The sequence below is a fragment of the Rhinolophus ferrumequinum genome, chromosome 8 (assembly GCF_004115265.2).
Source record: "Rhinolophus ferrumequinum isolate MPI-CBG mRhiFer1 chromosome 8, mRhiFer1_v1.p, whole genome shotgun sequence".
NCBI classification, from domain to species: domain Eukaryota; kingdom Metazoa; phylum Chordata; class Mammalia; order Chiroptera; family Rhinolophidae; genus Rhinolophus; species Rhinolophus ferrumequinum.
This window is the reverse complement of record NC_046291.1, coordinates 39,602,757-39,613,716: the sequence shown is the minus strand read 5'-3', so window position 1 is coordinate 39,613,716 and position 10,960 is coordinate 39,602,757. Positions and strand designations below refer to the sequence as shown.

General features: G+C 33.9%; 1 protein-coding gene across 1 annotated transcript in view; it reads right to left on the bottom strand.

The window, feature by feature from the left end:
• Positions 1-879: 879 nt before the first annotated feature.
• The window catches only part of COL5A2 (collagen type V alpha 2 chain), a 134,669-nt gene continuing 124,588 nt past the window's right edge, over positions 880-10,960 (bottom strand). The window contains 6 exon segments of the mRNA XM_033112503.1: positions 880-2,573; positions 3,249-3,488; positions 5,295-5,482; positions 6,955-7,246; positions 9,322-9,429; positions 10,428-10,481. Of these exon segments, the coding sequence (XP_032968394.1) occupies positions 2,427-2,573; positions 3,249-3,488; positions 5,295-5,482; positions 6,955-7,246; positions 9,322-9,429; positions 10,428-10,481 (1,029 nt within the window). The 3' untranslated portion in view covers positions 880-2,426.

Below are 10,960 nucleotides of genomic sequence, written 5' to 3'. Positions count from 1 at the left end.
ACTTTTTCAGCATTGTTTGTGCTTTCTATGCCAGTTTTCTTCTTTTCTGTTAATTTGAGGAATTTTCATTTGAATTTTTAAATAAATTAGTAATAAATGCATGTCACCATCCTCCCTAGATGTAGATTATTTCACTTTCGATCATATGGAGTTTGAGGTGTCTGTTGGACATTGAGGTGAAGATGTCCACTAGTCTAAAGGGACCTATAGATCTAGAACTCAGGCAAGAAATTTAAGGGCTTTTGAAATTGTCTGAGGCAGGCTTTTATTTGTCACATTCTGGAGCTCCAATAAGAACTAATATTTCTACAGTTAGAGATCATCAGTGTTTTTTACTTAAAAGACTCACCAGATATTTCTGGCTCACCTACCTGAATTTGTACAAGCTATTTAGGTTGGACTTGAAGGAAGTTTTAATACAAACAAAACTCACAAATGTCTTTAGGTATATAAATATTGAAATTCAAGATGTAGAGCTCAAATAATAACCAATTTGTGGAAAAATAAGGTTGTTAAATAAATATTGAAATAAAACTCTGAAAGCATTTAAGCTAAATTCATATGTGATACATTATGAGACAGGTTTTATCATCGCAGTTTATTCAACCATGGAAAATCAAGTTGTTTTTCTCTTTTAATCAATAAAACTACCCTGAGTTTTTTAAGAGCATAGACAGTGATAATTAGTGTCATGTTACCTTCATGAGTGATGTTGCAAGTTGATTTTTATATATAAACCAGTATATAAGCAATAGAAGATAATTGCTGTTTTATCTTTTAAACAAATGGAGAACAAAAAGATACCACAACACCTTACTTTTCACTATTGGAAATAAAATAGATCTAATATGTCAAAGGAATTCCACAAAACAAAAGCCATTGACATGACAAAAGCGTGCATTTAATTCGATGCTTTGCAGAGATACATGACTAAAGTTGTATGCATGGCTTGTCCTTTGGGATGGTCCCAGCTATTTATTTTTAAAGAAAAAATAAAAATGGAGCCAACAAATGCAATTAAGGCAAAAAAACCAAAAACCTTGAGACACAAGGGGCCCTACATGTTCTGATCTAAGAAACGTGCAGCTATTACAAAACATTCCAGATACAGTATGACAGATGAACAGTGAAAAACCCACTGGAACAATGCTCCTTCTTTCAGAAACGGGCAAGTCTAACAGTTATGTTTTCACAAATGGTATTGATGAAATCATCTTTATTTTTAAAGAATTTTAAAGAAGGAATTTTAGCACCATCATTAAAGGAAAAATAATAATACATTTTAGCCCTGCCTATCTCCAGTCTTGGAATAATAACAAAAGCATAGCACCTTTTAGTATCTAAAATATAAACAAGTATAGTAAGTCCATCCCAGCTTCTCGAGATGAGGTAGCTCATGCTAAGAAATGTTGGGTCATGTTTCCTATGAGAGGCCAAATGTCCTATTTCTAATCATCACGTTTGATTAGAGTCAGTTCCACAACTCTGAGTTCCTAGATCTTTTTCTTCATTATAGGCTTCAGGATGATGCGATTGTGCATGTGGAAGACTCTCAACTTTGGGTCCTGGACATATGTTTATAAAGTTGTATGTGTAAAATTTTTGCATTTAATGTCTTCTTAAACAAGAAAGTGCAAATGTATTCAATGGTATAATCACGTAACTTCTATCTATATTGGTAAACTGAGTCAAGAGGGAAAGGTACCTTTAAATTTCAATGAGAAAAAAGTCTAAACTTACCACCCTTTATAAAATCTAACATCACTTTGTTTTCAAAAAATTCCATTGAATATATATTATTTAGAATTCCATTTAAGACAGTGAGAAATTATTTTTTTCAAGATTCTCTTTAAAGAGTCTCTATGATAGTCATACAATATCAAGACATGCATGAGGGTTTCAATCACAAAGATAAACATTTTGATTTCATTTTTAATTGATAATCTGGGAACGAGAAGTCACAAAAGGGAACTACTTTCTATTTTTCAAATTGCAGCCAAGTGAAATAAACATGTGGTGTGGATTTACATACCCCACTCTTTAAGCTACCTGCCAGGAAGAAAAATTTTCTCATCAATACTCAGCAACTTTGTCATTACGTTGAAATAAATTGAAGAAAACAAAAATTCATTTATTCAATCAGTTTACTTTTGTAAAGGTGGTCATTGTCATTGGTCATCATCTTAAACCTAAACTGCTGTACTGAAAAATATTTTAAATCAATTGAAACTTGAGGATTGTAAGTAAAATAAATATTATGAAGGATAAGGAGGCCAGGCATTTAAGACTATATATACAATGCTGATTCAGAATCAGCCATTACTTCAAGAGTCTCAGGATCAGCTTCAAACAGTCAAAGTTCTTGTGAATGGTGGTGGTCATTGATGGTGAGGGTGTTGCTCATTGTCGATGTATCTTGGCTTGCTTTACACAAAACAAACTGGACCAATCTCGATGCCAAATTCTTGGTCTGTGCTGCCAACATCCACAGGGGCAAGATCTATGATGGGCAAGCGTGCCACATTTTGTGTTCTATACTCAAAGATGGTCTTGCCTACATTTCCATTTCGTTTCTGGAATTAAATTGTGCAATGGGTTAATACTATATACAAATTATTCAAAGATGTTAGACAGCAATGTCCAAGCCAATTTTTATGACGTGAAAGCAGTAATTTTTAGAGCACCACATAAGAGCACGGCTAACAAAGTGAGGTCCTAGCAAGACTGGCAGGCATTTCTTTCCAGCTGTAAATTGAAGAAATGCCTTTTGCTCGTTCGCAACTTCCCAGATGGGCACTCACAACATAAATTATGAAAGCCTTTTTGCTTTTCTCAAATGAAACTATAATTTATCATTAAATATTTTCTTTTTATATCTAGATATTCACGTGGGAGACATACAAATCAATGAAAAATATAAGGTATCTCAGATTGACTATGCATTTTAGAATCAAGGAACTTAAAGCATGAAACTGAGATTAAATAAATTAATTAACTTGCAGGAGAGCCGAAGTGAATTTGCAGAAGAGCTGGATTGTATCCCAAAGATCCAGTCCTTTCTTTATTGATTGTATTAAAACCTCTATCTTGCTTCATATACTAACACACATTCAAGTTTACCAAAGAACAACTATTGACGAACTGTATTGGCTAAATACAGGGTAAAATTGCCTCCACCTCTATTGCCATAACAGTATTTTTAACAATTTTTTTTCTTTAGTCAAATCAATATGATCAAAAGTACTTACAGAGCAAGTGTCTTGAAGAACTATGTATCTGAATCTAACATTTCCCTCTGCTTTGATTTCTAAGTCATTTGACCCTTTGAGAACCACAGCTTTCTTGAGGTTCTTAGCTTGATCATCCATGTATCCCACACTGTTTTTACAGATGTAAGTAATGTTCTGGGAGGCTTCTTTTGATAAAAGGCGCAAGAAGGTCATTTGAGTAATGGCTGCATTAGGTGACTGGTGGTCTCCATAAGCAAACTAGAAAAACAGAAAGAGTCTTTGTTATACACAAAACTGAAGGGTTTCAAAGTGTTGTGTGTGTGTGTGTGTGTGTGTGTGTGTGTGTGTGTGTGTGTGTGTGTCTGTGTTGATTTCAGACAAATCAATTTTGGAGTATTACTTTTATTCTTTCCTATAACAAGATATTCTACCTATACATACAAAAATATCTTAACATTTTTTTTGAATATTCACAAATAAAAACCTCTGTCCTTACTACCCCAAACAAAAGGTGAAGAAACCATTGATAATCACAACTCACCAGAGGAATTTTAAGTGATTTTAAATCTGCTTCTTCATTTCTTTAAAAAAATCTTGAATATTACTTTTTAGAAGTTATATACTTGAGCCCTTGCTTGGATATTTAATCATGTATCAAAAATAACTCATTGTTTTTATTGCTAATTATAATAAGAATTATAACTTAACTATTTGTATAAAATATTTTTAACCCATCTGTTATATACATTTAGGAAATATGAATTATATGTTTTTCATTAGCTAACAAAAACAATCAAAAATAATTTCCTAGAGGCTCTTTCCTACTCATCTTCTATTCTGAGCTTTATTCTCAATTCTCCTTTTTAGCTTTTTACATAATATTATATTAACTAAATTACATTTCAATTGGGTATGTTTAAATTTATAAATTCTCTGCTCATTAAATAATGGTAAATTCTAATATGTCTTGCACACACCAATAATATCCTTACATCATATATATTATGTACATGAGTTCTGAGGAAAATCAGGAGCACAGGTGAGAAGAAAATTTCAGTTAGGCTGCCATAAAGAGATCCAGAATAAAATACCCAATATTGAAATAGGAAGTCGTAAGGCTGGTTGAGAACCGAAATAATGGGCTGTAAAAGAAACATAGGGCAGCCAGGTGGCTCAATTGGTTAGAGCACAAGCTCTCAACAACAAGGTTGTGGTTTCAAGTCCCCACGGGATGGTGGGCAGCATCCCCTGCAACTAAAGATTGAAAAAACGGCAACTGGACTTACAGCTGAGCTGCGCCCTCCACAACTAGACTGAGGGACAATGACTTGGAGCTGATGGGCCCTGGAGAAACACACTGTTCTCAAATATTCCCCAATAAAAATTTTTAAAAAAGAAAAAAAAAAAAGGGAAACATAGAAGAGACTGGATTCAGAAAAGTACTAATAGAACTCATGTAATTATAAAGATGCATTAAGTTTAAATAATACTACAAAGTTTACAAAGTGATTCAATTATACAAATACTATTTTAGTAATTATCTAATATTTATTTATAACTTACCATGTACTAGATACAATAGTAAACACTTTATATTCACACAGAGACTGTGAGATAAATATTATCACCTTCACTTTAAAATGAAAAAACAGGCTCCGAAAGGTGAAGTGACTTCCTAAGCTCCCAAAGTCAGTAAGACCTCCAGATATAAGTCACCTAGTTGTCCTGACTCTAAATACAATTTCTGTCTTTCAACTGTGGCGAGATCCCTTCAGGTATAATCCACAGTCAGTGTGACATGCATGAAAGGTACTAATATTAAAAATAATTACTTTTTTAGATTCCATCAGTGGAAAAATTATCATTCAAAATTTATGTTAATTTAATTCATAGTAAAACTTTGTTTACGCAATGATATTGCAACTAATGAGAACATATGACTTTAAAATAAACATGGTAAAATAAATCTGGTCAAAAAATAATAGCATAGTCCTAAATAAATACTAAAATATAATGAATAATGAAAAGCAAAAAATACAATATTAAGTGAGCATATTCAGTTACCTGAGAGCCTCTATTCATATCAAGACCATACCAAACAGGTTTATGGTCGGGAGATTTGCTGGCCCACCAGGTTTTACGTGGTATACTGGATGGGTTTGCTGAAATACATGTTTCTCCTGTTTCCATGTTGCAGTAAACTTTGATTGCATCTTCAACAGATCCCTGGTTAGGATCAATCCAGTACTCACCTATTTTCCAAAATAAAAATATTTGCTAAATAAGGTGAATTTCAAACATGACGATGAGTCTCTAAATTAATTAACAGAGGATTTGAAAACATGAACTCATGGTTTAAGGACTCTTTTAAGGGAGAGTATTGCAGTTAAGGAATTATTCTGCAGAAAAGAAAAAGTAACTGTTAGGCATTTGGGTCCTTTCTACATGCCAAGCACTGTAGTACACGCCACCATGTACTTAAGTCTCAAAACATGCATATTAAGGAAGTGTCATTATCTCCAGTTTACAGTTGAGAAAACTATAACAAAAAGAGATCATCCACAGTGATTAAGTGGTTTTGCCAAAATGGATGTGTTCTTTTTAAATGTCTAAAGCCAATATTTTAAAGCAAATTATAATTGCAATGTAATAAATAATGTATTGTCAAAACTATGAATAAACTAAATATATGAGTGGAACTACAATTAGAAGGCTACGAATTATCTCACTGGCCATATTGAAAATTGATCTTACATATAAGAGATTCTTGAAACAGGCCGTACCAAGTTAGTACATGGTGCTGGACATATAGTCAAATAAATACACAGACAAATATATATTTGCACATATATCTATGTATATGTATTTGTGCATATATGTGTATTATACATACATATATATTATACATACATGTGTGTTTCATCCATTACATATATATATATTTATATGTATATATATATATGAAACACTGCATTTTAAAAGAAATGAAGGCCCGGTGGTGGGATGCATAGAGTTGAGAATCAAATTGCCTGGCCTTCAAAGATAATTTTAACTATTTCTGTCAATGTCATTTCAAAGTTAATTGAAGCTCTTAAGCATTTCATAGCTCATTCCTATGGCCTAGAATCCCTCTTCTCCAGGTGTTATTAATCAAAATGATAGAATAATGCAGACTTTAAGCCTGGTCTAGGACAAAAAGACAATTTAATTCCAAAATACTTTAGAACAGCACTATAACATAATCCTGCCAGCAGAGATTCCTAAAGTGATATTCATAGAACATTAAACTGCATGAAAGGTATTCTATATTCAAATAAATTTGGGAACTATACCAAACTTTATTCCACTCTTGATGATCCAATCATGTATGTTAGCATATTAAACCCAAATTAGTCATGCAGGTAAATAAATGTTAACCTTGCTTAAGCAAGTATTTTCTACATTGTACCACCACAAAATCACCAATATTTCAAGACTTCTGGATGGAAATGAAACTCCCACCATGACACTGGATAATTAATAGGATATGTCTTCTCTTATAGTACTTATCATCTCACTGTGTAATTTGTCATGCCATTGACTGTCCCCTCCACCAAATCACAAATTCTGTGACACGTTTACCATTTTATCTCTTGTGTGTATCACTAAATATTTTTGGAATGCAGTTGAGAAAACCACAGTCAAAAACAATCAGCATTGCTTAAATGGGCAGCTGTCTGCTCACCGCTTTCCTTTGAAGAATGGCAAAGCTTTAAGTCATCACAAGTCCGGGCCGGGTGCTTTTTAGAGCCATCAGGGCTGCGCATGGTTTCAATCTGACTACTGAGTGACTTCAGGGTAGCATGGACCCCTGGGTCAGTTTTGTTTTTGTCATCAGGGGCCGCCTGGTCTTCAGTAAACTCTGGAAGTGGATCTGACATGCTCTCATCATAGTGTCCCATGATATCTCCAAGAGCAGCTGTTAGGTGTCCGGGGGGACCCGGAGGGCCAGGGGGGCCAGGCTCACCAGGAGGACCCTAAGTTTTTAAAAATTGGAAACACAGTTAACACATTTTTCTGGTTTTGTTTTTCTATTGGACAAAAGATACCAACGGGACTTGGTGTGTAGGAAATTATAATGCAACACCCCAATTTGATGGCACTGAGAGATCTGTGACTCATGCCCTCTTTTAACTAGATGGTTCTGGTCTGCCAACCTGTAGCATTCCAAGGATGAGAACTGAAGCGGAACTGTTTCTCAGGCAACATATCTGCAAGTTAGCATCTGAGATACATAAAGATCAAAGCACAAAATATTTGCTCTGATGTTTACCTTGAAGATGCAATATATTTTATGTTAAAAATATGTACATATGTACATTAATTTGCAAATGTTTTTGGGCAAGTCACAGTTAAAATGTTTTAAAAGGGTTTATGGACAGAGGCTGAAGGGGGAAACATAGAGGAGTTGTGGGTACTAGTTCCATAAGACTATACGTCAATACCAAGGACATACCATTTCCCCCGAAATAAGACTTAGCCGGACCATCAGCTCTAATGCATCTTTTGGAGCAAAAATTAATATAAGACCCGGTATTATATTATATTATATTATATTATATTATATTATATTATATTATATTATCCTGGTCTTATAGTAAAATAAGACTGTGTCTTATATTAATTTTTGCTCCAAAAGACACATTAAAGCTGATGGTCCGGCTAGGTCTTATTTTCCAGGAAACATGGAACACACAAGAAACACCCATAAGACAATTTCCCCCTATTTCCAAATAAGGAGGAAAGCACAGGAACTCTTTTGATGTGCATGAATTAGTGTATAGATCAAAATTCTCTGTATTAAACAAAATTGAAGAACATTCTCTGTAGTCTTCTAAGTAACAAAAATAAAGAGCTCTCTTACTTTTTTGCCAAACAAGAATTATTAAAGTAAAAGGAAGATAAGCACAGAAAGTGGCAGCAGCTAGCAAGTGGATCCTCATTATTAATTTCCTTCTACGTTTCCAAAGGAAGAGCTCAGCAACTTGAGAGAATCAGCCAACAATGTGAGGATATGTGTGGTCCACATCGCAGGTGGGGAGTCCAGCCCTAGCCATCAGAAGCTGCAGTTCTAACACTGGCTCTGCCACTTGGCTCTGGACAAGTTGCTTCAACGTTGAGAGACAAAATGCCCTCACCCTCTAGAGACAGTTAAATCTGTTTTATTTTTTAAGGTTCTATCATGATTACATGTACTACTTTATACTAATCTCAGGGGAAGAGGATACTTTTTCTATCATGGACCACTGAACCACAAAATAGTCAATCAAGAGCCACATACATCAGAAGAATTATAATTTTGTAGTTGTTTTCATTCACAGAGAAATAAATAAATAGGGCATATTCCTCTTGACCATAGGAAATGTGAAGTTATTTGATCCATATAATAAATATTTGGTTTAAGAGTATTGCCTGTAAGGGGCAGAGACAGAATAAAGAGGGAAAGGTAAATAAGATCAAAGAGGAAGAAACACCAGAGAGAGAAGCATAAACTCATACACACATGCACATATGTACATGGCAGATATATGAGGATTTTTCCCAAAGACCTGAGAAGCCAGAGTCTAATATAATTTATAGCTTTACATAATCCTCAAATAGATACAATTGGAATTTTTCATGAAAATCTTTAATTGAAATCCTTTCTGAATGTCATTTTCAAAAAAGAAAAACTTTAATTTTACACTCTTTCCAGGATTTTCACGAATGACTACATTTATCAAATCTCACCTTTAGTATATTGTCATTTAAAGCAAAGCAATATTTTCATAAGTTGCATTATAAACACAATCATAAATTGTTATTTGCCCTCATTGGTATCCCATGAAATCAAGACCAAGGTAGCTTGGACTCTGATTTTATATATTTTGAATAATCTGTATTACAATATAGGAAATAGTTACTTATACAGACAAGCTCTTGCTAGACTTTCAGGTTTGTTTTCAGAGTTCCTTCAATTTCTTGTCTGTCATGCTACACAGATATTCCTTGGAAAGAATCCAAGCTATGAGAACCAACAGTTAATCTGTATGCAAATCCCTGTGATTTTTACCTCAGGTCCTGCTTCTCCAACACTGCCCCGCACACCAGGAGGCCCAATAGGCCCAAGGGGACCAGCATTTCCTTCTTTACCTGAAGGACCAACTGGGCCTGGAGGACCCTACAAGAAATAAAAACTATATTTTAGATGCTATGAGAAAACTTTTACAATGACTTTCTCTAATCAACGAACTATTCCTCATGGAGCTATCAGTGGTTTCTCAGGTTCAGATTCTTAATGACTAATAAATGGGGTTCTGGCACTTTCCAATGTTTACTATTTCATCACACATAAATTCTCTATCATTCATGCAAGGTAAAAGACCAATAACAGTTAAAAGCTTTTATGGACTAGTCATCTACTTTTTTTAGCAGGAGCTGTTTCATCAAATCTTATGCATTGCATACTTAATTAAAAATTCAATTAATTGAGATTAAGAAAATCACAGTTGAAGTGCTTTATATAAGTATACATTAAATTTGTGTGTTTATATCCCAGAATCTATCATACCCAGCAATTTTAATACGACTGCTCTCAAATTTATGATTTGTTTATACTATATTTAGACATAGCAGAAATTCTTTCTAATGACTTTCCTAAATAATTATGTCTGCCAATTGTCTTATTACATTAATAACCTATTAGAGGTAGAATTAATAATGCAGAATTTCTAAGAGCTTCAAATATTGGTTTCATTTTACGATTTGCTTCCAAATTAGCCTTAGGCAAACTACTTCTGAGGAAGTAAAGAAAAAAATATATCCAGCTTCAGAATATTAGCTGCTGTCTCCACATGATAGTGGCTCCTATTATATCATCTCAAGGAGTGAGAGTTTAATGGAAATTTCAATGAACACAGAGTAAGAAAATGAAGCAACTGATGAGTATATTCACCCAAGGTAAGAGATTTTAATGTAGGGCCATAAAGTAAAATGTCATATTTCAGGATATTTCTACTTAAGGTAATTGCTGAATGGTTTGTCTCATACATTTGCTGCCAGCTGTAGAGAACCTGGGCAATTTCAGCTTCAATCCATGAAAATGATACTCCAGCACAGCAGTTTATCTCTCAAAACATTATGATTTACATCTGCAACTTGTTAAGTTTTATTACTTACTCTTGGGCCAAATGGTCCAGGGATTCCAGCACTGCCTTGTTCACCATTTGGACCCTAAGGAGAAAAAAAAAAAATTTTTAACATTACCAAAATATTTACATCTTATATTTTGCCAGTCTCAGCTTTTCAAAATGTGCTGTCATTGACATTAGCAACATAAACTACTTTCATAAAGTCATCTATCTCTTCATGAGTTGACCAATACTAAAGACAACTGTAAGAATGATGATGCATATATCCTTTTGTTTCTTTTCTACAACATTACAACTAATATTTGGGCAATTATATTGGGCAACTGGGCAATTAATTATTCATCGATATTCTTTAAAATGAAAATAAGATGCAAAAATCCATCAATTTTAGAGACAAAGAACAAAATAAACAAACAAACAAAAGAGAAACAAACTCATCAATACAGAGAACATTTTGATGGTTGCCAGATGGGATGGGGGTTGGGAATGGGTGAAAAAGGGGAAGGGATTAAGAAGTATAAATTGGTTGTTACAAAGTCATGGAGATGTAGGGTATAGCAT